We start from the raw sequence: 27,399 nt of genomic DNA on the forward strand, positions 1-27,399 counted from the left end.
CTTTGCTTTTTCAGACCGCTGGGAAAGTGTAAGTTCATATACTGCTGGACTGGGCAAAAAGGAGCACATGCATTAGACATAAAAGAACTTTAACAGAAAAGGAACATGGACTCTGGAATGGGTATCATGGGGAATCTCCTGTCTTTAAGGGTGGGTTAACCAGTGGCGAGGAATGTCCTTGAAATAACTGATGCTACCATATTGCAAGAAAATCAATTACATGAGCCTGAGACAACCTCCAGCCTATTTTTTGTGAAAATTTCAACATCGTGGTGAAGTTCACACACAGATACACATCTGGGAAAGCAGGAAACATTCAGACCATGTAGAAATCACCACCAGTAATAAAAGCTTCCCTTCCAGTGAGATTAGCTCCCAAAAGATGCCTTACTCTTCAAGAGTATTCATCAATGAACAAGATCGGTAGTGAAACAATTATGCATGTGTATGTACCTAGAGCCAGATTCAAAACTCTGCTTTCGGCAACCTTAGAAAAAAAACGTTGGCCAAATTCTTCTCAGCAGCCCTAATCTAGGAAGAGGGCTCAAGTAATCTACTTGCCATTCTGAACTTTAGTTTCCTTCACTTACGAACTAAAGGCTGGTACGTGATCTTTCCTGCAGCCACACTGTCAGGATCAGTGTGTTTTAAGTGTCTCTTCAAAGTAACTCTCAGAAGTGCAAGCAACTTCCCTACAAACCATTCACTGTTTCTTTGAACTCATTTATTAGCTTTGGGCCCAACACCCTGCAGCAGTGAGTTCCCCAGTTTAACTAGGCCATGGGGGCTGGGGAGGAGAAACCTGTTAAGTGTGTTTTTAAATCCCCCAATCAGTAATTTCCACTGTCTGTTTATTAGCTTGTATGTGAATACAAGCAGTGAATAATCATTCTCTGGTCTTCTCCACGCAATTTGTAACTTAACATGTCTATTATATTCACTCTAATTCTTCAGGCTCCAGAACGTTAAGTGCAATTATTTTCAGCGATACAGAAGCTGTTTTGTTCTTTCACTTATCCTCATTACTCTCCTATGTACCTCTCCTCACTCAGTACCTGTTCTTTGAGAAAGGGCAGAGCTGTTTACACAATCCAGGTTGCACAAAAGAGCCTGAATTTACAGACAAGTGTGTCTTCTGCCTCCAGTTCCCTTCCTCACAATTCTCCATTCTCTAGATGCTGCATTACTGCTCGACTCTGCCTTGCAGAGAGCCATTTGATGTCCTGTGTGAGGTTATTTCAGGCTACTCCAGACAGCAGCTGTTCCACCAAACCTCTGCAGTCTTTCAGTTTTCCTGCAGGGGTCCCCTGGAAACCACAAATCACAAGACAGTGAACCTTTGAGGCAAGGAAAGGGACATCAAACAGTGAGGAGACCCTGAACTTTTAAACTGTAACGTGACTGATGTGCACATCAGGATGGATCCTGCCCTCTTCAGCCCTCAGCTGAGATCTCCTCTGAAAGACACAGGGGCTATCGGTTTTCTTTCCATCAGGTTCCACAGACACACAGCCTCGCCAGGGGCAGACTGGACCATCAGGTGATGGTTTGTATTTTGCCTGGGACGACTCACATCCTTCTTTCACACAAATAAGGCAGTGCACCAGCTGGGCACTTTACTGTGCTCTTTGGTGGATATAAACCAACAGACGCCTCACGCACTTAAAAGGTTGATAAGAAATACACTCACCTAAGAAAGGTTTATGTTTATTCCTGAACTGCCTTAGAAATTAAACATTGTACAAAATGTGACTTTTTTAAAAAAATTAAAAAGTAATGTTACATCATTTAGCACGAGTAATGTTACTCCTGTAGCAGAGCAACAATGGAAGCATGAACAAAGGAAAAGGCTTTGGAAAACCAAACCAGCAATCACCAATTTGTATCTGCACACACTTCAGCTGGCATCCTAGAAACCTCACAAGTAGGAGTCCCTATGAAGACAAATTGCATATTAAATTATTAGGAACCCTGACAAGCAAGATGATGGAAGAGTGATGACTTGCACAACTCTACTATTGCTGATGTGCTAACCAAAAGTAAGTTGGTGACAGCACTTAATAAACCAGAGCATTCTTACAATGTGCAGGAAAATAATCCCTTGCAGCACTGTTACCTTCCCGCTATTCCCTTAATCCCCTCCCTTGTTTCTGCAGCCAGAACTCAATTTTGGCTGCAGATTGAGAAGTGTGTTATTTAAACTCCACTGGCTCCGACACACACTGCCTGCCTCAAGCAGCTATTTGTAGGTAATTCTCTCTTTTAGAGAACTGCTAACATACTTCAGTAAATAAAATACTCCAGCTTGCAGCTATCTGCTTGTATTTTACAAAAGGAAATTGAACCAAATATTGTAACTTTGATATAGAATCAGATGAAATATTTCCACTGATAAGATTTCCACAAACACTTTATCTAACAAATCCGTAGTGATCTTTAAATAAATCCAGTTTGCTTGTGGTTAATTTCTATATACATTATAAATACACACACACACAATTAAAACCCTGACATGGTAGAGTCTTGTGTCTGCCTGCAAGATGCCAGGAAGATGTTTTGGGGAACCAAAATCTTCTCTGATCCATGATTAGCACCTCAGGCGAGTTTGGAGATGTCTTCGTACTGGATATCTTCAACTCGACGTCCTTTTAAAGGTCCCTGGAGAATAACGTAGTGTAAGAAATAAGATCAAAATATAAACTTGTTTGTTTGTTAAATTCCCGTTGGGGAGTTTAAAATAAGATAGCTAAAGGGACTGTACAAAATCTCACCATGTTTCGACATTTTTCAAGAAGCACAACCAAAGTGAATAGCACTGGAAATCACAGGCATTAGCGTTTTCACTCAGGCTGCACACAGTAAAAGCACAACAACTACTTCTCTGTTTAGCCAAAGCTCCTTCTGTGGTTAGGACATCTGCACACTTTCTTCTCAAATAAATTCTCCAGACTCCAATGTGGGCTGAATTTCTGCAGCCCTTCTTTTAATGGGATCTTATCAGCGTCTCTCTCCTGCAAGCTGTTTTAAGAAATTTGACTTTGACCCAACATCCTCTCTGCCGTATCAATGAGTTTAAAGATTGGTTTTGCAGAGGAGAACAAAGAAGTAGCCACACAGACAGACATGATGACATGGCCTAATTTTAGCCCAGAGAAAGGTGATAGGTAAAAAGCCAAAACAACAACAACAACAACAACAACAACAAAAGAACTGTAATTGTCAACCATGAACAAGACAACAAATAAGCACATAAGCCCCACATTCAGTCTGGAAAAGGCAGGAGAAAAACCACCTCCTTGCATATTTCACATTTTTTACCTTCCCACAAAATAGTACAACAGCCATGTTCAAAATAAACATACAAAATATTTTGCAAGTCTCTTTCAAGTTCAAAACTTGGTAAATTCAGCATCCTGGCATCTTTTTAAAGGCAAACAGCAGAGCATTAGTCTGCAATGGGGAATTATGTGGCTGTTTTCCTACCGGTTGGGAATAGGCTGGGGGTGACCACAGCACTTTGAACACCATAAATCCCACCTGTAAGACAGGATTAATGATACCATCTTTCTTTGTGAAAGCTCTCCAATGTACAGATGAAAAGCGCTCTACGCAAAGATCTTGCAGTGTTTGATACTTACAGAGTCGATGATTATTGTCGCTGAAAACCTCTTTTCATTGATAGATTCCAAGATGCCTTCATTTCCCCTGTAACCACCATTTAACACCATCACTTTCTTGCCTGAAATGAGAAATAGGAAAACAGTTACACGCCAGGGCTCCCAACTTCTTTTGATGCAGTAGTGTTCAACTCCACTGACAGCTGAGGGAGAGAAGGTTTCTCCCAGCAGCTCCAGCAAGCAGCACCCAGCTTTGCCTTACAGCCCGCCCATTTCCAAAGCGCACCTCAGTTTATCGCCCCAGGTTACACTGACCCTGCAGGCAGAAGCCACTGAAACTACATCAGGGAAAGAAGCCAAAGCTGTTTCTCCCACATCCCATTCCCCGTGCTAATGGTTCAGTGCACCTCTTTTTTTCCTTCTGTCTCACACAGGCAGTCCCCTCAGAACATCAATTCTAGTGCAAGGGTGGGCAGAGCTCACCTACAAGTACCATTACACTGAAGAGCACTCATGGACACCATCAACCAGCTCTCCACCAGCTGCAGAAATGCAGAATGCATCACATCTGCTGAAAAAACTGTGAATCCCCAAATCCTCTGCCCTGTTTCCCCCTACGCTGACACTATTCTGCTTACTGCTACTCTGACCATTCCCTGAAATACTGATCAGATGCTACACACAAACATTAGTGTGTACCAGCCACAGAAATGCCAGTGAACCAAACAGGAGACGAGGTAAGCTTTGCCAAGTGCGCACAGCTGTTTGAGGCATGACTTTGGAGGGAAGATACAGGATAAATATGACCAAGGGCCCTGTAGGGCTCCAGGAGATGCTTCCTGGCAGCTGAAGGGAGATGCTTTCATCTCACCAAATGAACTGATTCCTAAAGCACTTCTATCTTCTCAGAAAAGAATCTAATTCTTACGAGAAGGGACTGTGAAGACTCAAAGCAGAAGCAATTTAATAATTCCCTGGAAAGTAACCAGAGGTTATTTGGTAAATGATCAGAGTAGCTTACAAAATGCTGTCCCAAAAGCAAGAGGGCTCTTGTTATGGTACTTTCAAGTGGATCAATCATACTTTAGAACTGAAACATAAGTTTTGCAGTGACAGCTAAGCTGAAAAACAAACAAAACAGCTCTACCTGGTGCAGGTATTACGGTTTCCAGATGCGTCTGATCAAGCTTCAGTTTGTCTCCAGAATCAATCATCTTCACAACTGCTGTATATTTGTCAATCACTTCCTATTGTGAAAGGTAGAGGCCAATCAGAATTAAAAAAAAAAAAAAAAATTCTCTGTATTTCAAAATCAGCGAATCAGGACCATGAGTCTGCACTTCTACATTTTCAAAAGCAGCAAGAACTTCTGAGCTGTCCTAAAGGCACCCAGCTTTCACAAACTGCCGACTGGCCCTGCTCTGAAGCTAAGGCTAGATTAAAAGGGCTCCTCTTGAACATCAATGACTGGTCTAACTGACCACTAATTTTGTTGGCCTTGTCTGCAGGTTTTGTCAACCTTCGGGTTAGCTATCTTAGCTATTCTCTCAAAGATGGAGAGTAAATTAGAGGCTTCTTTCCCCCATGGGAGGTTAAGCTGGCTGGAAGCCACACAGTGACAACTGGGATACTACCTCTCAATGAGGCGAAATGTCACTGATCATCTTTGTGCCTAGCATAAACCATGCTCAACCTCTCATATTCAGAGCTCAATGGAAGACAGCTGCTGGGACTCATAAACCTGCCCAGATGTCTATCAAAAAAAGCTGTGATTTTGAGCTCTATACACTCTTGTCAATTATTCAAAACGCACCTGGGTGTCGTCTTTGGCACTCTTGCCAGAGACTGTTGAGCCCTGGACTACCTAGTACAACATCATTTCACTGGCAGTGGCTAAAAGAAAGCATTTCCAAACAACAAAGCAAGGCTTACAGCTTGAAGATTTTGTACGCATTTAGGATCTTGCTCAAAGGCAGCATGCTGCTTAAATATCAGTGCAAAACTGACTAGTCTTGAGATCAGAACACAATTGCACTGCTCTTGGTCATATCACATTGACAAAGTGACGGTTCTCTAAGGGGGATGTGTTAATAGGGGCAAAATATGCACGACAAAACTGTACTTAAGAAAGGATCACTGAGTAAATGACATTAAACCTATTCAGAGATTCACCCCCTGCCCAGAACAAGTCCCAGTACAGTTAAGGTGACATTTCAGCCCCTGTCAGTGGTGACTTAAGGCTGAACAACTTCCATAATGAGACAAAATTTCAGAAGTCATCTGATACCAGAAAAGCTTAACCAATGCCACATGCTTCCGTTTGCACCCTTTACCTTAACAACTGCCTTCTTCTTGTGGTACTTCTCTCCAAGCTTTTTTGTTACAATTTTTACAACGATTTCCTGAAGATTTGAAAGGAGAAAAAAAAAAAAAAAAAGCCAAAATATAAACAACTACACAATGTAAACTAACTGCACATTCAGTTCGCTCTGACTCCAACCACAGACTGTACAGCACAGCACAGGAAGCAATGATAGTAAAGACTCGGCTTTCAGGAATTTGTCTTTATCCTTGAATTACTGCCTCGAAGCAGCAGCTCTCAAGACTTTTTTTTGTTTAACAAATACACTTACACTTGAATTCAGATATAATGTGACAGCCCACAATGGGCCAAGGGCAGGACTTCTTGATCTAGAAGTCCAGTCAAAAAGTAGAAGCTGAGATGAGGTCTCTCAGCTCAAACGCTGATCTTGAATTCGACACCTCTATGAGAGTCAACTACTCTGTAGAAAGAAGAGGGCTGTAATACCATGATTTAAACATCATCTGTAGAGACTCACAGTACCAACTCTTTAATTAGAGAATTCCACCCCATCTGAGATCAGACATACGATGCTTCAGACTGCAGATCATGCTCAACCAGAAGAGTAATTCCTCCCAGATACTGTAATATTTCACATTTGGCAGCTTGGAAAATAAGAGTTAATTTAGTTTGGAATCTGCTTTTGGATCTTTACACAAATCAATAGCGGCTTTAGAGATGCAGAATTGGTTGTATTTGGTATAATAATAATAATTTTTAAGACACTTACAGGCTGCAACCAGTAGTCTCTTCGAGATGTTCTTTTCTTCTCCTCTTCAAGCTACAGAACAACAACAAATAATCACCATTTACTTCCTCCTTTCACTGCAGCTTTCCCATGCCTTTGAAAAGCTGAATCAATTCTCCAGGCCCACATCAAGCGGGGAATAAAAAAAATACAAAAAACAAACAACTAAATAAGGGTAAGTCAGTGTGTGCTTGCTGCATAAAAATCAATCTGATGAGATCCACAAATCCATGGTAAAATTATGGAGATTTGTATTTGTTTTTGTCAAGTGTTTCTAGATATTTTCTTCTCTTCCAAAATCTGTATTTCTTTACTTCCAACATCTCAGTCGTCTGGGGAATAGGCACAGATGAGCAGAAGAAACCAGTTTTAACAAGGAAGTGAAACCATTTTGCCTGATAAGATACGAAAGTCTGAATTCCACATGAACCGAAGGTCTGAGGTCACTTCAAAGGGACGCCCTGGTAAAGTGGACATTGCCATAGGCATAGGGTTACAAAGACACAGATCCTGCATGATTATTACCTCCATAATCTCATCCAGTGCAGATTTCTTCTTCTTCTCTTTGGACTGACCAGAGCTATGAGCTGATTCTTTTCTTTTAACCGCCCCTTCCACCATCTTCAGTGCATTTGGTCCAAGGACACTGCTGGAAGAGTAAGATGGTGTTTTCACAGCAGACCTTACATTGTTTCCTCTACCAAGATGCATCTGAAGAACTGGTTGTGCAAAAAGGCCTGCTGATCTATTTAATTTCAGTTGTGCAAGTCACCTTCCAGACCCTGCATGCCTCCTTCTCTAGGACTGCATTTGGCAGCTAGAACTGGTCTCCTTGAGGTGTAAACTCCATGTCCACTGATGTTCGCTGCTAGCAGTCCAGCAGAATGAAACAACCTAACGATCGGTTCACCAGTGCAAAAACAAAGAGTTGATTGGGGACTTGAGTTCAGTGGAGAAGACAAAAGCAGGTCTGCAAATAAGGTTTTCAAATTCAAAAGGACAAACTTGTGGCTTTAGAGAAGCCACCTGGACAGAGCAACTCTCAAACGTGGTAGATGTCTAGAACTCCTTCCAGACAGAGATACTTAACCTATCCGGCAATGGGAGAAAACACATGGGAATCTGTAGAAAAGGGTTCCACACCCAACAAATAAAAACCATCTTCACAATCATATTCAAAATAGGCAAACAGCCTACAACTTATGAAAGAAAAGAGCAATCAGCACATAAAGTTACCTCTCAGGGATCAGGGAACATCTAGGTAAAGTGAGAACTGCCTAAAGGCAGCTTGAGTTAAGCCATTTTTATAAAAGACATTTGAATGCAGTAAAAAAATTTAGGTGTTGTCTCATCCAGAAAGATGAAGAAGGCTGCTGTGAGGTGGACAGTAAGGTAATAGTAATATGGCCTTACAACAAATCGCATGTTCTGCTTGTGGTGAAGATGTTGGATATACTAGCAAAGGGAAGATACGTAATGGGAATGAAGATACAGAAATGGCAGTAGAAGCAAAACTGAGAGAAAAATTGTATTTCAGAGGAAGTCTGGATAATCTCCATAGCAGAGTTCTAGAAGAAATAGCACATTAAATCACAAATCGAATAGCAAGTACTTAAAATAACATCTCATAAAGGGTAATGTACAATTAAAACATAACAACTGCAGTGCCTATATTTAAGAAGGAAAACATATCTAGCTGTAAGGTTACTAAGGGATTCCTGGGTGTCAATACTAAAACAAATCTTATTTAACATATTCAGGACAAAGAGTGAGAGACCACCAACGCTGTTTGGGTGTGTCATCAATATGGAGAACACAAGAAAGAACTGGATACCAGAAAGGACTGGTTTATCTTGAAAACCATGTTTTAAAAAGCACAAAATTCAACAGCATGTTACGCAAGCTCACATACTTTGGAAAGTTTACTCTGATTACCTTCTATCTACTGGGAGCTGTTTAAGAACAACAAAAGCAGAAAGGGGTCTGGCTATAATCACAGATGACAGCTACCAGTGTGGACCAGTCATGAAAGAGTCAAATGCAATCCTAGGAAGCATCAAGACAGACAAGCATTAGTGCCTTGTATAAGCCATGGTGACGTTTCATTTGCAGCATGCACAAATTCGATCAGCTCCCCTGTTCAAGATTAGCTGAAACTGGAACAAGGACAAGGAAGGGATATTCAGCAGATCAGGGGAATGGGGAGATAAGGCCAGCACTGTGCAGACCTGCTTGTACAGTACAGTGAAGGCTGGGAGGCTAAAACTGTTCCCTACAAATACATTGTCTGAGAAAGCAAACACCAGGGAGAAAAAGAACTATTCATGTTGAATGCCCCTACCACCACAAATGGTATAAACTGGCCATGACTATGTTTACCTGGGAAATCACAGACAAGGTCCTAACCATCAGAACAAACAGGTTTTGAAGGATCTTCCCTTGGGATTATAGGACTAGGGAGACCCTAACTGCGTACAATGAAGGCTGATCAGTGTGCAGACAGGACTGTACACTGGTAGACTTGGAGTACTACAGACAGGAGTCAGTGACCTTGATAGTAGCTTCTGCTCATTCCTTAATCAGAAGTAATTCTAATCTTACTTGTCCACTGAGTGAGTTAAGCAGGGATTTGAGGATGTAAGCTCTCAAGGGAAAAAAGTAAGCCCAGGGCTCCCAGTTTGCTCAAGGGCAGTCAGCATCAGAAGCCACGTCTGCAGCAGCAGTGGTGACTCCTAGCTTCATGTCAGACACATGGATTTTCAAGGGAAGGCACACCTCCCCTCTCCCACCCCTTTCACCAAGGCTCCAACTCCATCTCTGTACCCAACTACCAGTATCCCCATGCCCTCAAAACTATACCGTCCACTACCTATGATCTCCTGGTCCTGCTTCCGTACTCTGCTCAGGAAATACAGGTGCCAGGTTTCTGTAGCTTGTGCTGGAAGCATAGAAGCTGGGAAGCCAGGAAGTCCTACTGCATGCTGCGCTGGGATACTGGACATCAGGTTGAACTTAACTGATCCTCAGTAACAGCCAGCAGCTGCAGAACACACCGTTACGCTGACATAGGGAAGCAGTTTCCATACACGACTCTGACGTGATTCCTGTATCACCAGTGACATTAAAGTCACTGTCTTGTCACTTTACCATGAAGTGGGTATCCTAATTTTGCTTCTACACTACTATTACAAAGTTTACAGACAAGTATCTCTCATATGCTATGAAAAAAATTACACTGCTTGATATATAATTTCACATTCAGCCAAATTTTAACAAGCACCTTAGGTATTCCTTACTGCAACTATTCAGGCGAGTGTCTGAATTAAGTTTCAGATTCATCTTAAGCACAACTCAATGCTTAGGGATAATTTACAAGTTTTCCTCAAAGCCTGAAATCTGTATCTATTATTGCAAAGAACTACTTCATTGTCTCATTTTCTGCCTGGCATATTTCCCATCAGATACCTTATCTAAGAGCTGAGCCTGTGATGAGAGGAAAGCTTTCGTTTTACCCGCAATACATTTAATTACAATATTGCCTCAAATGAAAAGAGGTACTGCTCATCAAACAGTTTCACAGACTGCTATAAGTCAGTATTGTTTGCGTTATTGATCCCTTTTGTCCTGTGTTGCTTGTGGTTATATGACGACAATTAAATTCATGAACTTCAGAAAGATTTACATCAGGTAGATTCAGTTTCTTAAATGATGATCAGAGAAAGTATTACCTCCAATTAGACAAGGCAATCAAACCTTTTAGGAACCAAAATTAACAAGTCATGAATACCCATTCATAGAAGGCAGCTGGAACTAGATGGCATTCACTTCAAATACTTTGACTGGATCCCTTATCCACCCTTTGATATAACAGTATCTTAGAAGAACCTATAACTGCCTATTACTTTATGGGCATCTGCCACAAACCATAGAAAATTCAAGAAGGCTCCTCACAGCACACATTTAAGATATACCCATTCATCCATTTTAAATACAAAAGGAACTATGAAGTCACCTAGCAACCCCTCCTGAATAACACGACAGGATGAGATATCAGACTCCAAATATTTCAGGACAAGATACATTTTCCTGCCCATACAAATATCATTGTCATATTAAGTGCTTTGCAACAGTAAGGGTTGCCCTTAAATTCTTTTCTCACCTTGTTTTAGAAGATGCTGCTATTGAAGTACTTGCTCCTTTGTTTAAATTAAATGTAACTAAAAAATAAAAAGACATTACTCTATTTCTATCTTTAAATATAACTGCATTGAAGGATGTTACAATTTTTAAAATCTGTGAATGGAAAAGATCATAAATTTGAAAATATTTCTTAATCCATGTTTCAGTTCAGCTTTTAAAATAATTTACATTCAGCATTATAAGAAAGAATATTCTGTATTTCCATATTCCAGTGCTCTTTATAACTGATCTCAAAGCACTTTATGAAGCACCGAGCAGGCCTCAGCGCTCATCTCATTTTAATCACAAAATCAGCTTCAGTAGATTCTAGAAAATTACATACATCAAAATCTGGTTACCTTTTTCTTCTTCGTTTTCTCTGCTCAGTTCAGTATAGACTGGCTTTTCCTGCCAAAAGAACACAAAACACATTTCAAGAGTCAAACAGAAGACTGAGCCACGATATCATTTTTTGGTGATCATTGATTAGCTCAGTTTTACAGACTACTGTGAGATTATTACAAGGAACTGTAATATTCAACCTGGCTTGATTCATAAGAAGATTATAAACTGAAAACATTATCTCATTACAGGCTGCTGTGCAAAATTCTCTAATTAACACTCTCTACAGAGATGCTGTCTAAACTTGCTTGATTCCAGCATGAAAGGAAAGTGGCCTTACTGTAACAGTTTTCTCTATTTGAACCAGCATGACTAGACTGGTTTCTGGACAGACTGATAATCCAAAGAAGGAAATTCTGGAATCTTTCCAAATTTTAGCACTGAAGGCTCAGACCATTTAAATTTCAATTAGTTTTAAATTAAGAGAAAGATAATTGTTTACAACAGCATTTAAATGTACCTATCAATACCCAGGACCAAATGGGAGGTTCCAGCCCCAGGCAACAACATGTATGGAAGTCATGGAATGACACCAAATAAACAGATCCCAAATACCACACCCACACTATCAAAATAAAACTTTTCACTATGCTGATTTGATTATGTCAGCCCCTCCTGGTTATTCATCTCAGCCTCCCCATTGTACAAAGTATTTGTTATTTGCAGCCCTAAAAGCTGTGAAATACCATAAATGAAGACACGTCATGCTGGTTACTGTATTGTTTCCTTTCCTTTCCAAAATTGAAGAGTGATTTTTGCATCACTAATCACTTGAAAAGCAGCAATTATCACTCTTTTAGTACTAAAGCAAGCCAGGTACAAAGTAACTCCAAGTTTTCCTCCAGAGCAGCTTATAATCTAAAATAACTGTAGAGCAGAAAATTCAGAACATAAGTGAAGAGATGTGGTGATTCAAGTATGGAAGAAGACAGTCTAAATCAAAGCCTGAAATGGCCAGGATCAGACACTAGGGCCACAGGATACTATTCTAGTAGGTTTCAAAACCACATCAAATCTAAAAGGAGCTGAAACCTTTGCTTTCTTTTATTTTTTTTTTATTTTTTTGAAACTGTGATTCCATAGAGGACCTTGCTGTTCATCAGATGTAAAAACCACCAGCAAGTTGGTTAGTCAAGGAAATGTAACAAGTTGCATTTTCAACAGAAACAAGTTACTCAAGGCTTCTATCAGAAGTATCTGCGAGAATATTATTCCTTGTGGGTTAGAAAAGAACAGCAATGCAGCCCAATATGCCCACTGTTCCTCAGTTTGAACTGGTGATGAGCTTGTAACCTGAAGCACGAAGCTTACTCATCACCTTCTGACTGCAAAGGAAATACCAGTGCAAGGATCCCAGCAGTGTTGAATTCACCGTTAACTTAACCAACGGGAGTTTTGAGCTGAAGGTTCACATACAGTGCGATTTTCCTCACCAGTTCTTTCCCCTCCAGACCTCTTCTAACTTGTTGTTCAATGAATTTAGCAGTTTTTTCTTCATCATCAAGGTCCTGTTTCTTCTTCCTCTCTTGTTCTTGTTGCCTGCGAATAGTCTCTGGGTCCCTATCGATATATTGAATATACCAGCCTTTTGGAGTCTCATCAACCTTGCAAAGACCTAAAAAGTCAATGCAAGATAAAGTCAGATTAATACTCACAAAAGCAAGTACGGGACAAAGAAAATATCAAGACCATTTTCACGTACAGTCCACGTTCACTGTAACAATGCAGATACTTTCCCAGAGACACTGTACCCCTTACTGGCCTGGTAAAATTGACTTCGAATCATCTTTAGTATGTGTTTCTGCCCTTCAGCTAGCTGGTTCTATTTGGAAATAGGCCAGAGTACATAATAAAGTGGACGGAGTGTTTTACAACACTTTCCTTATTAAAGAAAATATTTCCTTCCCACTGTTTTAACAAGGAAGAAAACAGAAATCTAACATATATAAACAATACACACTAAGAGCATCATACTAAAGGAAACATTACTATGCTACGCTATTGTTACTATCTCTCACTAGAGTGATTTTTCAAACACTGTATGACTCATGAACATATCCTGTAAGACACAGGCAATCAGAGCCAAAGTAAACTTTCTGTCATACCACAGTGCCATTTAATTGCTCTTCCTCTCACTGAACACAAAACTGCAGATCTCAAGCTTTAACCCTTTCACTAGGCCAGGAATGAAAATGACTGCTCGCTTCTTGTCACCTTAAATATGGAAGGATTCTGTAGTCATAAGAAATGTTCTATCATCGTTTTTAATTTTTAAATGGCAACTGTTGGAAGTTGATTTAGAATTTAGCAATACCTCCACTAAATATAGACCAACAGATGAAACAAGGAAAGGTTCATGACTGATGCATTTATCCCAGACTTCTGACATTTTTCATAAGCAAATTCCTAATGGTTAGCACAGAAATACGTTTGGACATCTGTTAATATATATACAGGAGGGGAGGGGAAGAAAGAAAAAGGAAACAGGAGAACTAATGTAAACATTTACTGATCACTTATCAGCAATGCAATTACCCAATAATTTTAAAACTTCCCAACCCCGAGCAACTACATTTACCTTCTCTCCCCAGCCATTTAGTAAAATCAGTCAGTGTCTCCCACTGTGTGGCATTCATGTGGATGTGTTCTCGATGACTGATGTATTCATTGTACACAATATTATTGTGGACTCTCTTTGTTCCTGAAATACAGAATTATTATTACTAAATATAAATACGGGACCTAGGAGAAAGCAACCAAAACTTCTTGCACTGGACTAATAAAAGACATTAAAAACAAAGAAACAAGCAAATGAACAGTAAAATATTTACCAAATCGCCTCCTGAGCAGTTCTAGGAAATCATTTCGGAATTCCCTTAGGGGATAAAAAGAAAGTATTTCAGTAAAACTTTAATGACTACAAAGTAATTTTCTATTGTCATTAACAATTAAATATCTGCAGTATAAACAAGTATTCTGTTGAACTGAGCATGATGAAATTCAGTCATTTCCCTTTTTCAATAAAGTAGCATTAAACGCAGTATGCATGCACAAAGAAACACAATATGGTACATGCACACACAAGTTAAATCTTCAAAAGGATAATACCCTTTCAAAGGGATAAAATGGAAAGAATGAAATCTAAATACTTCCCACTAATTGCTGGTATTTCATTACCAGGTATCTTCCCAGGTTGACTGACACAAAACACAGGGCAGGACAAAGGGCAGCAGTGGTAGATGGGGTAGATTGATCACTCATCTCACTGCTAATTCAAGGGCTTGAGTATAAAGCCTCACTTCAGGCTCGTGCTGATGACAGCTCCAGTCAACCCAGCTGTCATGTAGGTCAGCTGGACAAAAGACTGGGGAAAACTGCGGGACATTAGTCACACCCCTGACTTGTTATCTCTCTGTAATGGTTCTTTTTCCTCTCTGTAACTCTGCATGTGTGGCAGTCACTTAGCTGGAGCAAAAGGGTGACGTACTTTGTAACACAGAGCAACTTAAAACAGGACTCAGACACGGGATAAAACTGTCAAATTTGATTGAATATCATGGCTCCCTGAAACTTCTTACATATGTTCAAAAGTGGCATTTCCTAAATTTTCAAATTGCCATTGAAAAAAGAGCTGACACTAAAATGTGTCAGAATAAAGTGTCTTCAGTGGGACATGACTGAGCCTTAGAGGTATGGCTGTGCAGATCTGATACAGGAATGAAGATCTGGGTAAGAATATATAGCAAACTTACTCAGAAAAGTAATCCATGAATTGCTGAGGATTTTCAGAAGCCAGCAGCAATTGCCTCTGGTGGGACTCAGACATGCAATGACATTTGAAGCCATTCTATAAAATAAAAATAAATACTTTGTCTGTCCTTGCCTCAATTTGCAACACTCACACAGCTGAAGAGTATTAAAAATAATGTTTTGCAAGTGAAATTTCTTGGAAGCTCCACAGAAAACACCTTAACTCAGCCACAGCCTACACAGAGTAGTTACTCCTCCTGACCAGGCAAGCCAGAAACAAAGCTCTTCCCAAGGCCAAGAGCCTCCAGGTGAACCATGAAAAGGGTTACGAGATAGGACATTCCAGCAGTCCTCTTCATCCTTTGTGGAATGGGATAGACAGGGCACCACCCAGGTCCACTCAGGACCCATCCAGGCGCGTCTGTGAGAGCACTGGAAGTATTTGCTTGCTCCCTACCAACCAACACTGACACCAAATGTGTGTAAGGAAAGGATGGTGTGCTGGGAGTGCTAAAGCTATGGACTGTGATAGTTTGGCCACCTCTGGCACAGGGTTGAAGTCATCAGAGCTTCCCAAAAAGCACCCAGATATAGGACATTTGACCGCATCCTTTTTTTGCCTAATGTAATGCTCTTTCATCACAATATGATTAAAACTACAGCAAATTTCATTCCGTGGGAGCCCCGCCCTCCCCTTTACAAAAAGATCTGGTTGTAAAGCAGTAAAGTTTTTTTCCTTGTAGTCACTGGGAAGAGAATAGGATTTGAGCTTCTTGGGTGAAAGGGAAAGGGGGGCAGAAACAGCTGAAGAACAATACAATTAAACATCCACAGGCTGCTTTACTCCTCTTCTCTAAGGCACATTAAAGAGGCTATTAATGGAGAATGGAAAACTAAAAGCACAGTTAGCCCAAGTGGAGGTACTTTTGGAGCACAACTCAGGTGGAAAACACGAAGAGGACGCTCACATCCCACAGGCATCTGGGTCCAAGTGAATAGACAAGTGAAAAGATGAGGGGGAAGCTTCAGAGAAAAAACATCTCATCATAACAGGAGAAGAGAAGAAGCCAAGCTAGAATCAGAAGGAAGGAGTCATCAGTACAGGAAAGACATGGACCTGTTGGAGCAGGTCGAGAGGAGGGCCACGAAGATGATCAGAGGGCTGGAGCACCTCTCCCATGAAAACAGCCTGAGAGAGCTGCAGTTGTTCAGCCTGGAGAAGAGAAGGCTCCAGGGAGATCTTACAGCAGCCTCACAGTACCTAAAGGGGGCCTACAGGAAAGCTGGAGAAGGACTTTTTACAAGGGCATGTAGTGATAGGACAAGGGGTAATGGCTTTAAACTGAAAGAAGGCAGATTCAGCCTAGATATAAGGAAGAAATGTGTTATGACAAGGGTGGTGAAACACTGGCACAGGTTGCCCAGAGACGTGGTCGATGCCCCATCCCTGGAAACATTCAAGGTCAGGTTGGATGAGGCTCTGAACAACTTGATCTAGTTGAAGATGTCCCTGCTCATTGCGGGGAGGGCTGGACTAGATGCCCTTTTAAGGTCCCTTCCAACCCAAATCATTCTGTGATTCTATGAAAATACTCCTCACAGCGTTCCAGACATGCATCCCCTTGGGCATGTCGCCGCACCCACCCTTCCCCCAGGGGAAATCATGGCTACCCTCAACTCCCCTCTAAGGCAGGTGGGAGCCACCTAATTCTTAACCCCATTGACCTCTCAAGGTGCATCTGGAGGAATCACCCCTCTGGGGGGTTTGGGGCCACCCTGTGGTCCCTCTCACCCTGGGCTGATCAGTCATTCTGCAGGGGACTGACCGTCCCCAAAGATGGATCAGGGCTAACACGCTTTCTTGGAAGTGAATGAGGACTTCTCCCATGGGGGTCTGGGCATCCCAATAGGATTACCTCATCCCCAGCAATTGGGAATCCTCTCGGTCCCACCAATCCACCCCCAAAGGGACTGTGGTCCATACAAAAGGGAGCAGGGATCCCCAAAGGAGAATAAGGGCCCTCTCCAATGCTCCCCTAAAAAAGAGTTGGCTCCCAGCACGTGAGGCCAGGATGCTCCCTAGAAGCATCGCACCCCACCGATGGGATCAGAGACCCCACAAGGAGACCGGGGACACTTACAAGAGGAATCTGAGCGAGCCCTTTACCCCCCACAAGGGAGCTGGGGAACCCTACAAGGTTATAATGCCACATATCCCCTAAGGCGATCGCAGCCCTCCCCCCGGAGGATTGGGGACCCCAACAAGGGCGATCGGAGCCCCTCCGTGTCGCCCTCAGTGGCCCTAGAGACGCTTACAAAGGAGATGGGAGCCCTCACAGGAGGGCTGAGGGCCCCAACCCAGGGGATGTGACCTTCCCCCCGCGTGTATCTCCCGCAGATCCAACCCCCTCAAGGAGACTGGGGTTCCCTACAGAAGGGTCGGAGTCCCCCGTGCCCCCTCATGGAGGATCGTCAGCCCCCCCCCCCCCCGCCAAGGGATGGGGACCGGCCGCGCTCGCCCCGCCACAGGCCCAGCCACCACCGGGGCGGTCTTACCTCATCGCGGCACTGCTTCTGGCACATCTGACAGTACCAGCGCAACTTCTGCAGCCCCTTAGACTTGATGCGGTTGGCGATAGCCTTGGGGCTGAGGAAATCCGACTTCCCCATGGCGGCGACCCTCACCCTCCGACAGCCCGCTCCCTCACACCCCTCCGCCGGAAGTGACCGCCCGCCTCCCCCCGGAAGCACTTCCCGCCGGGCCGGGCTCCGCGCATGCGCGCTGCGGGCGCGCTGACCTTCAGCCGGGCTGTGGTGGAGGCGCCGCCATGTTCGCCCGAGGGGCCGTCGTCGCGCTTTACCAGCCGCAATGGTAACGGGGAGGGAGCGCCGGCCGGGGAAGGGTCCTGTGGGGATGTGTCGCGGTGGTGGGGGCGAGCGGCGGGGCTGGGGTCGGCCCCGGGGCGGGGAGATGGGAGCTGGTCGGGAAAGGGTGCTCAGCCCTGGGGGGGGTGAATGGGTGAGGCAAGAGGAGTAAAAAGGACAGCTTCGGAGGTGACAGGCGGTGCAAGGAGAGTCTGCTCTTGTCAGGAAGTGGCGTGGCCTCCTCTGCTTCGTTTTAAGCGTTTTTTAAACAACACTTACGTTTTTGGAAGGTCGGACCCTTCTGATGCCAGGCTGTCTGGCTTTCGCTTACGTTGCACCGTTGTCTAAGGCAGCGGATAATATGTTCAATGATACATGGTGTCATAGGAGATAAGGAGAAGGGAGGAAGGTCTGGATACAGGGCATGGTTTAGAGCGGCTTGTCCCTACTACAGATGTTTTTCAAGAAACAGCAGTTCTTACCTTGTCATCCCTCTGAAAGGGACCTGCCCTTGACAGATGTTGGTTTGCTGGAGAACTAGTGAACTATCCTAATTTCTCCTGCGTTCATTTTTAGGGGCCAAGTCAGGAATATGGCAACTCTAAAGGACAGTAAGTACTGCTTTTGTTTGCTTTTGAGAGAGGGAGGGTGTTGCAGGAAAACCATAGGTTAAAATATAATTTTGGTTAGCCTCTGTTGGATGAACTGATTGCGATACACCATAACATTGATACGTGAGCCTCCAGCACTTCTTAGATTAAACAAGTGTCCCTCAGAAAAGGCATTGCTTAAAATGGTTTTAGCGCTAATTTAGATGTAATTTCAGCAAACCAATATAGTTTTACTCAAATGTACTTTAAAAATAACTTTATTGTATGTGCTGAACCAGATTTTTGCTCACCTTTAAGAATTAATTTATTTTCTGTTATGTTTATTTCCCTGTGTGTTTCTCCAGCATTGGGGGAAAAAAGGTTGACTGTGTGGTTTCAGTTTGATAAGCTGTTAAGCCATTCCTCATAGGTTTTTATACAGGGATATTATCTTGGAATTGTGCTTGTCTGTAGGACACCTATTTTGTTTTCTTTTTGCATCAGTATTTTTATGAATCTCATTTTGCCACAATCTAAACAGAAGAGGAAGTTTATTCTGTCTCCTTATAGTACGGGGTCTTTCTCTTTTTTTCCTCCCCTTGTCATCTAGGAAAAGATGATAATATATCTCAAATGATATATCTGTGAAACGTGTACAAATGGAAAGAAAGAGAACAGTAACTAGATCTTATGTTGGGCTAAATATTAAATAAGTGTTATATTGGGGGGGGGAACATACCTGTTGTAAAGGTACATTTGGGTTAGCCAGATTACTACTCTTACTGCTTTCTTACTGTAAATACTAAGGGTATGTCTTTTATGAGGTTTATTTGTGCATTGTTTGTTTGGTTTTGGGGGTTCTTTTTTTGAGGAACTTGGCAAGATATTTTTGGATGGCAGTTGCTAGCATTTTATTGCTTGTTTTTGATGTCATTATGCCCAGTACAGCCTATGACCTTCAACTATTAACCTTGTAGTTACCAGGCGCTTGAAGTCCATCAAGAACATTCAGAAAATTACAAAGTCCATGAAGATGGTTTCTGCAGCAAAATATGCAAGAGCTGAGAGGGAGCTGAAGCCTGCTAGAGTCTATGGAACAGGAGCACTCGGTGAGAGAAGACTCTTGCACTGTGTGATGTGGGAACAGAAGAGGAAGGCTTTCATGGTGGTGATAAAATGCCTAGACTTTTTTAATCTTTTGGTGGCTTTTTCCAAAAGAATTTGTATCTCTAGGCCAATGTCACCTTGAGTATTCCTTATAAGTCATTTATGGAAAGTGATTTTTAAGAGTTCTAATGTGAAATTTGTTATGATTTCCGAGTACTTTTTTAACTTTGTGTGGTTGTTTTTGTTAGTCATAAAGACACCACAGCTCAGAATTTCTGGCCTGTCTTTATCCGTTAATGGAATTGTGTCCTATCTCTGTAGCATCTCCAGCTACTGTCAGACCTTCTTGCAAACTCTTGGGCTGCGTGTGCTCCCGAGGCAGTGGACTTGCACGGTGAACTTAACTAACTAATGATACTGATTTTGTGATACCTGCTGCAGAGATGTGTCTGGCTTTGAACTGTTTCTTTGTCACCTCTGGTCAGATCACATGCAAACTTGAATGATTGTGTGGGAGATAAAATTCATCTGGCTGTGATTTGGAAATCCTCTAGAAATTGTTTTAGTCAGAATAATTCAAAGATATTTTGATATGACCTATTTGCTCCCTGGCACCCTTGAATAACTTATCCATTTTTTTTTAGCTCTCTATGAGAAAGCAGAAATAAAGGCACCTGAGGACAAGAAGAAGCACCTCCTTATTGGTGTGTCCTCTGATCGAGGTCTGTGTGGTGCTATCCATACATCTATTGCTAAAACCTTGAAGAACGAGATTACCAACCTCTCAAATGCAGGGAAAGAAGTTATGGTGGTTGGAGTAGGTGACAAGATCAGAGGCCTACTTCAGAGGTAAAAAGGAGAAAGAAGTGTTTGGTTTGGTGGTTTTGGTTGTTTTCTGTGAAAGAAATTTCAAGAGTGCTTGCAAAGCTGTGTGGCGTTCACAGGCAATTGCATTTAATGAAACTGCTAAATTGAAGTTCCTTTTGAAAAAAAAACCACAAAAACACCCAAACCTGCAAATGTGCTAAGATTGCTTTTGATTATCTGGACATTTATGAAAGTGTTGCACAGTATTACTATATTTTTGGAATAAAAGTTTGAAAGCTAGCAACACTAACACTGCTACAAGTGTGTGTTTATCATGAAGCTATCACAATTTAACTAAAAAAAAGCAAAATTTATCTCAGACCCTAATTCAATAAAATGCTTAGTTCTGAACACTGTTAAGTTACTGGACTCGTTGCCTGTTGGTGCCACATAGTTGTATATTAGAGCATCCACTTGGTTCTAACACAGATTTGACATTACTGCAGGACACATGGCAATTACTTGCTGCTGACATTCAAAGAAGTGGGACGGAGACCTCCTAGCTTTGGAGACGCTTCAGTCATTGCTTCAGAGTTGTTAAACTCTGGGTATGAATTTGATGAAGGCTCTGTCATCTACAATCGGTTCAGGTAAGACTAAACTGAAACTGCGCTGGAAAAATATTGGGTAGAAGGCTTCAAACAGCATGTTGCCTGATCAAGTAATATGAAAACTGACTGTGACTTGTCATGTTTACTTTATTTCTTGAGGAGCGAGTGCATTTTGTTATGTGTGAAGAGCTGTTGTTTTTCTGGGTTTTTTTTAATAGTTGTGGTTGGAATTCTCTTTCTACTTGTGTAGCGGGTGCTGTTATATTTACAGTCAGCACGTCATTATATCCACATGGTATCTGAGATCTCTTCATCAGGATTATTGCAGAACTTTGTGGAGTTTGAAGGCCAGAAGTTGTCTATTCTAATATGATTTTAAGCGTTCCGTTTAGGGTTAGTTGAATTGAAGAGCCTATTACACTGTTTTTATACAGGTCTGTCATCTCCTACAAGACCGATGAAAAACCAATCTTCTCCCTTGAAACAGTTGCTGGTTCTGGTAAGTGGTGAACTAGAAACCACCAGTTACGTGAAGTGATAAATCACAGAAGTACCCTGAACATGGGAATGTGGTATTAAAACATCTTAGTATGGTGCATGTATCATAAGTTCAACAGCTTGTTTTTTCTTGGCAGTCTCAGGCTGACCTATCAAGGTGCTGTGGAGCAAGGAGGTTAAAAAGAACAGTTATACTAATTTTGATTTGAGATTCTCTCAAGCAAGAACTAAGTATATGCAGAACTCTGTCAGTTCCAGTGTTTTCAGCACTGAAGAGCATGGATATTGAGTGACTTTGCACTATTCAGTAAAAATACCCCAGTATGTTTCTGTAGCATTGTATGGGAAGATTAAACATAATACACCAGTAATATATTTGGCCTTAATCAGAATCTGACTTTCCTAGTGTTAAATTGAATGAAAAGATGTAAAATACTTAATCTGTCTGCTCCTTAAAATTTTCTTATGAAAGTACACATGGTACATAGAGAAAATCCCTTTGCACTGCCTTAAGCAGAGAAACAGGCTAGCCTAGTAGTCTTTCACGTGACATTATACTGTTTTGCTAGAAGTAGTATGTCTTGGATTTCTCATAAGTCTGCTCTTTCATATTTTACAGAAAGCCTAAGTATCTATGATGATATTGATGCTGATGTGCTGAGAAACTACCAGGAATTTACACTAGCAAATATTCTTTACTACTCCCTGAAAGAATCCACCACCAGCGAGCAGAGTGCTAGGATGACTGCTATGGACAATGCTAGCAAAAATGCTTGTAAGTCTACACTGTGGGCTTCCCAGAACTTCGGTAGTTTAGCATGAAAGTGCTGACCTCCCTTTGTGTAATTCTTAGCTTCCAAAATGATAAGAAATGAGCTGGTTTCTCTATTAATTCCATTTTGATTCTGTTTTTTTTGAGCTAGTGCAATCAGGATTCTTTTCTGAATATGTGAACCTTATTTAGTCCCTGGAAGAGGAATTTGCTGTCAAGTATATGAGAAACAAGACTAGGTAACTGGAAGTGAAATAACAGATTCTTTGATAAGAACATGAAATACTAAACTAACCTTGTAATGGCCAAATACTCTGTACGCTCTTCTCCTGTGGCTGGTCTGAGGATTTCCAAAATTTTTATAAACTTGTACCTACTTGTGAGCCAAATGTAATTAGTACTGCACCAATTTAAAGGTGAGGAAACTGAAACAGTGGTTAAATACTTTACCACCTGTCATGCAGCAAGTTGAGAATATACAAGTATTCCTTGGAAGGTGTCCAAACTGAGTGCAGTGCAGAGAGTATGCAGTTGGTATTAGTGGGAGACAGCTAATAGCTTTTAAAGTGGCATGGCGATAAGACTGCAGCCCTTAAAAGGTAGTGTTGCATGAAGGATACTGTTGACTGAGTGAAGCCGATGGGATGTGCAGTTGGGCTACCTGGAACTGCAGGCATGGCGCTCTGCTGACTGCCTTATCTTGAGAGAAAAAGGTGATACTTAACAGCGTTTAAAAAAAAACAAACTTGTGATACTTACTGCATTTAAAAAAAAAAAACTTGAAGAAAAAAAAATTTCAAAAAAATCTGGCTCCCTTTGCCAGAACAACAGTAACTTGAAGGAAATACTAATGTAGTTAATTGACAGTGAAATCTAATTTAAAAGCAAATAATGTGTACTTGTGTGATGTTGAAATAAGCTATGTCGTACCATGGTATTTACTAGTCTGTCAGCTGTTCTTCAGATGTTTAACTCTGATGCCTCAAGGCAAATTATCAAGTTTCTAGATTGTCTACTAGTAGCGTTATCTGTAGGGGAAAAAAATGAAAAGTGCAGTAAGCCTCTTGATCGTTTGCATGGATTTACAAGACTATTTGATCTTCCGTTCACACAGCTTCTCTTTATCTGTATTTGAATACTTACTATATGTTTAAATTCCAACCTAATTTTTTCTAGCCGAGATGATTGACAAATTGACCTTGACTTTCAACCGTACCCGTCAAGCTGTCATTACCAAGGAACTTATTGAGATCATCTCTGGTGCTGCTGCTCTGTGAGTACCTGTACAAACATGAAGTAGGAGTTGTTGCAAAGTCATGTAATGCTTGTACGTCCTGCTTCAGTCAGGTTAACAGGGAAGGTTAGGGCACGTGGGTCCTAAAACCAAAGGGAAGACAATCCATGGCATGACTCCCAAGATTTTCAGCTTGTGCGGTTCTACTAACAAGTGTGAAGTTTGGCAGTCTTTTTTGGCCAGATAAAGTTAAAAAGCTGGTAAAATAGATCTTTAGCCTCAACACATATCCTTGCCTGAACAGGCAGTGGTTTTCCTCTGATTTGGCTTTCAGTGGATTTCCCCCTCCTTCCTTCTGCCTGGGCTTCTCCTACTCTGTCTGCTCAAAGAGCCCAGTAGTGTTGGGTGGGGGAGAGCAACTAAGATATGCTTTTTGGATAAATCAGCCTTTGGTGGTCTTCAGAAGCTGAGAGTTTGGAGGTGGGGTTGGAAGGAGGAGAGAGTTTACAGATTCTGTTGATACTGAATGTGTATTTTACTTTCAAGTAAGTTCAGTATCTTGCTTATTTCCTTGAGAAAGAAGTTTTGTGAAGGTGCATATGGCAGGTTACAAACGTGTGGGCTTAGACCACCATTTGTAACTGCGTGTAGCTAATATGTATTACAGCTAACTGTTAAAAATCTGTGCTATACTTGGATGCAAATACATGTGTTAATATCCTGTGTGTTTACAAAATGCCTGAAATACATGCCATAAAGCAGTTATGTGCTGTATTGTGCTCCTCACAATACATTTGCGGTTATAAATACATGCATAGTTTTGCCTGAATTTGCATGAGTTGCTTCCTAACCTGCTTGTTCTGTTTTTTCTTGTAATACCATAACCAGGGATTAATCGGAAAAAGCGGTTCAGCCAAATCCAAGAGGTAAAGTTATGACATAGAAACCAGATTGTTTTTTAAAATGAATTAACACGGATGATCTTGAAGTCAAATGAGGAAGTCAGAATTCAGTGTTGGTCAGACAAACTGCTCTTCCCAAAACACTGGGACAACTGTCTATTGCTAGTTTGAATCTGTCTGAACAAGTTCTTAAGTGTCAATAATTTTATGCAAAATAACGCCCATGGTAGCGTACATCCACATTTGACATAACTTTCTGTGGTATTTTCCGGGTTATTGGATTAATTTGCAATTAGTGTTTTAATTTTTTCATAGTGCCCTGACCTTATGCAATGACTTTAAAATGTCTGTGTGTAAGATGTTGTTCCTAAAGAGGTTTCTCTTGCAAAATAAGCATATTCAAAATTTAAAACTTCAAGGAGAAATATACTTGATGAAGAGTTTGAGGAGGGGGAGAGGGCTAAGGAATATTAGTGAGTTGAAGGATTCAAATTGGAGTAGACAAAAGTTTTTAAAAAACCCAAATAATTGAAAGGGATTTAATTTGCTTCAATTTTTCTTACAGGTGAAGAAGAGCTCTTCTGAGCACATGGCTTAACCTGCCTGTGTCTATGTTAACAGGACTGCTCTGTTATTTTGTGAAGACGTGATAAAGCCCGAGAAATCTGTAAATTCTTAAAATAAACCACCTACATGAAAAAAGTGTTCTTGGTTGTCCATGGAGCAAATGCACTTGGTGTCTAAATATCTGGATTTGACTTGGTTTCTCTCTGAAACAATTTTTAAAAGCTGTGCTTTACATTTTGTAATGTATCTGGCATGCAAAAACATGTAAGCGGGTGTTTTCTTCGTTTGAAGAGTGCAAGAGATTGCCTGTCTTCACCTTGTGTTTAAAAGTGTTGGTCTGTTATGCACGTTGTATGGTGTGCTGAAGGAGGAGACTGTGGAATAACCTCTCTGCGTTGTGCAGTTGGAACACTGATCTCATTTGAATACCATATTATTACTATTTCTAGATGTTCATATTCTAAAATGAACTGATCTGATTACATGAGTCATTTTAGCATTTATTTAGAATGCTTGCTGTTTATATCATGGTCAGTGTGTGTGTGTATATATTCTATTTGCATGCTATAAAGTACAGTAACGTCACAGTTCTAAGCCCTCACTGGGCATGACAGGAATGTGAGAAGGCATAAAATGTGAAAAGTAAGAGTCTAGCAGAAGTGTAAGAAACAAATGGTAGTGGTGCAGTGCAGCCACAGAAGTAGAAAGCTGCCCCTCCCGTGTGTGTACATCGAGAGGTACGTGTGCGTAAGGGAAGCACTATCACCCCTGAGGTGGGATTCAGGGAAAAGGAGAGAGAGTCTCTTGGAGCAGATTTGTTACATACTTAGAAAATGCTTCCAATGACTTCTTTTAAGGAGCTATGGTTCTAATGCTGCTGTTATGCACACAACTGGAGTGGCAGACTGGTTAGAATGGGTGAATTCAGGGAGTACTAAAACATGGGAAGACACACAAGCCACTGGATGTTGTGATAGTGATCTATGCAATTGCCAGTTGTCATAATCTGGAGCCTGTAGTTCTTCAAGCATAATTTTTACTTAGAACCCCTTTTAAGTCCTGGTTTGTCTTGTTTCCTTTTCTACCAAAGTGTGGGAAACACTGCTTTGAAAGCACAAGCCTAAAAAGACAGTACATTGTAATTTACTCTGTTGAAGTTGAGAGCTAGCCCCATTGTTTAAACAGCTTCCTTTTTTTTTTTTTGAGGTAATCCTGACGATTTATGTTGCCCTTTCCTCTTAATTTATCCACTCTCTCTGTTCTCTTCCATGTGAAATTACATTCCCGCTAAGGAATAATTTAAGGCTACTGCTGGCTTTCTAATGCAGTTCCCACCACGTTCCTGACCTGATCGCATGTGAACCAAGGGCCGTACCCCTAGGGCCAAAGCTTTCCCACAGCATCTTGAGGTTTTTGTGGCTGCCTGGCCTGCTGCCACCACCTTGCAATGCAGAGTGTGCAGCTGATGGGCTCAGCGGGACTGGCAGCTGTCTGTTGCTGTCGTCCCAGATGAGAGGGATGACACATGTAACACTGAGCATAGAAACGCTGCTCTGTGTACTGCCTGGTCTATCGGGGACCCTCCTGCTGTCCCCAACCCATCTGACTGTTCCCTTCCTTACCCCCCACACAACATCTCCTTTAATTCCTCTCAGGTAGGCAAGAAAATCCTTTCTGCAATGTCCAGCATTCTCTTCTTCCCCTTTTCAAGACACAAAGGAGTACCTCACGTGCAGCCTGGGCCAGGTCGATGTACCTAAGGAGTCACATGTCCACACAGGGAAGTTCTTTCCAAGTCCTTGAATCCTATGTTCATAGAATCATAGAACAGTTGGGGGTGGAAAGAACCTTTAAAGGTCATCTAGTCCAACTGCCCTGCAACTAGCAGGGACATCTTCAACTCGATCAGGTTGCTCAGAGCCCCATCCAACCTGACCTTGAATGTTTCCAGGGATGGGCCATCGACCACCTCTTTGGGCAACCTGTGCCAGTGTTTCACCACCCTCATCATAAAAAGTTTCTTCCTTCTATCTAGTCTAAATCTACCCTCTTTCAGTTTAAAACTATTACCCCTTGTCCTATCACAACAGCCCCTACTAAGAAGTCTGTCCCCATCTTTCTTCTAAGTCCCCTTTAGGTGCTGGAAGGCTGCTATAAGGTTTCCCTGGAGCCTTCTCTTCTCCAGGCTGAACAACCCCAGCTCTCTCAGCCTGTCTTCACAGGAGAAGTGCTCCAGCCCTCTGATGATCTTCGTGGTCCTCCTCTGGGCTCGCTCCAACAGGTCCGTGTCTTTCCTGTGCTGAGGACCCCAGAGCTGAACGCAATACTGCAGGTGAGGTCTCACCAGAGTGGAGCAGAGGGGCAGAATCACCTCCCTCAACCTGCTGG

General features: G+C 41.8%; 2 protein-coding genes across 6 annotated transcripts; one reads left to right on the plus strand and one right to left on the minus strand.

Moving 5' to 3' along the window:
- Positions 1-1,691: 1,691 nt before the first annotated feature.
- On the minus strand, positions 1,692-17,817 carry KIN (Kin17 DNA and RNA binding protein). Of its 3 annotated transcripts, none has more exons than XM_069801570.1 (13): positions 17,615-17,817; positions 15,061-15,155; positions 14,140-14,183; positions 13,887-14,009; positions 12,742-12,923; positions 11,266-11,314; positions 10,887-10,944; positions 7,253-7,373; positions 6,710-6,760; positions 5,951-6,019; positions 4,765-4,864; positions 3,639-3,739; positions 1,692-2,658 (listed from the first exon to the last, which is right to left on the minus strand). In XM_069801570.1, the coding sequence occupies exons 1-13, from the start codon at positions 17,726-17,728 to the stop codon at positions 2,596-2,598; spliced, it is 1,170 nt and encodes a 389-aa protein (XP_069657671.1). In that variant the 5' UTR covers positions 17,729-17,817; the 3' UTR covers positions 1,692-2,595. The 3 variants fall into 3 exon arrangements, with proteins under 3 accessions (XP_069657671.1, XP_069657670.1, XP_069657672.1); XM_069801569.1 differs by having other exon boundaries at positions 7,253-7,376; XM_069801571.1 differs by lacking the exon at positions 15,061-15,155 and having other exon boundaries at positions 7,253-7,376; positions 17,615-17,719.
- On the plus strand, positions 17,805-25,495 carry ATP5F1C (ATP synthase F1 subunit gamma). 3 transcript variants are annotated; one of them, XM_069801572.1, is made up of 10 exons: positions 17,805-17,930; positions 18,500-18,534; positions 19,491-19,622; positions 20,265-20,469; positions 20,934-21,077; positions 21,473-21,537; positions 22,156-22,311; positions 23,485-23,581; positions 24,431-24,468; positions 25,010-25,495. In XM_069801572.1, the coding sequence occupies exons 1-9, from the start codon at positions 17,887-17,889 to the stop codon at positions 24,435-24,437; spliced, it is 885 nt and encodes a 294-aa protein (XP_069657673.1). In that variant the 5' UTR covers positions 17,805-17,886; the 3' UTR covers positions 24,438-24,468; positions 25,010-25,495. The 3 variants fall into 3 exon arrangements, with proteins under 3 accessions (XP_069657673.1, XP_069657674.1, XP_069657675.1); XM_069801573.1 differs by lacking the exon at positions 24,431-24,468; XM_069801574.1 differs by lacking the exons at positions 24,431-24,468; positions 25,010-25,495 and having other exon boundaries at positions 23,485-23,585.
- The last annotated feature ends 1,904 nt before the right edge of the window (positions 25,496-27,399 follow it).

Source organism: Haliaeetus albicilla, chromosome 14 (genome assembly GCF_947461875.1).
Source record: "Haliaeetus albicilla chromosome 14, bHalAlb1.1, whole genome shotgun sequence".
NCBI classification, from domain to species: domain Eukaryota; kingdom Metazoa; phylum Chordata; class Aves; order Accipitriformes; family Accipitridae; genus Haliaeetus; species Haliaeetus albicilla.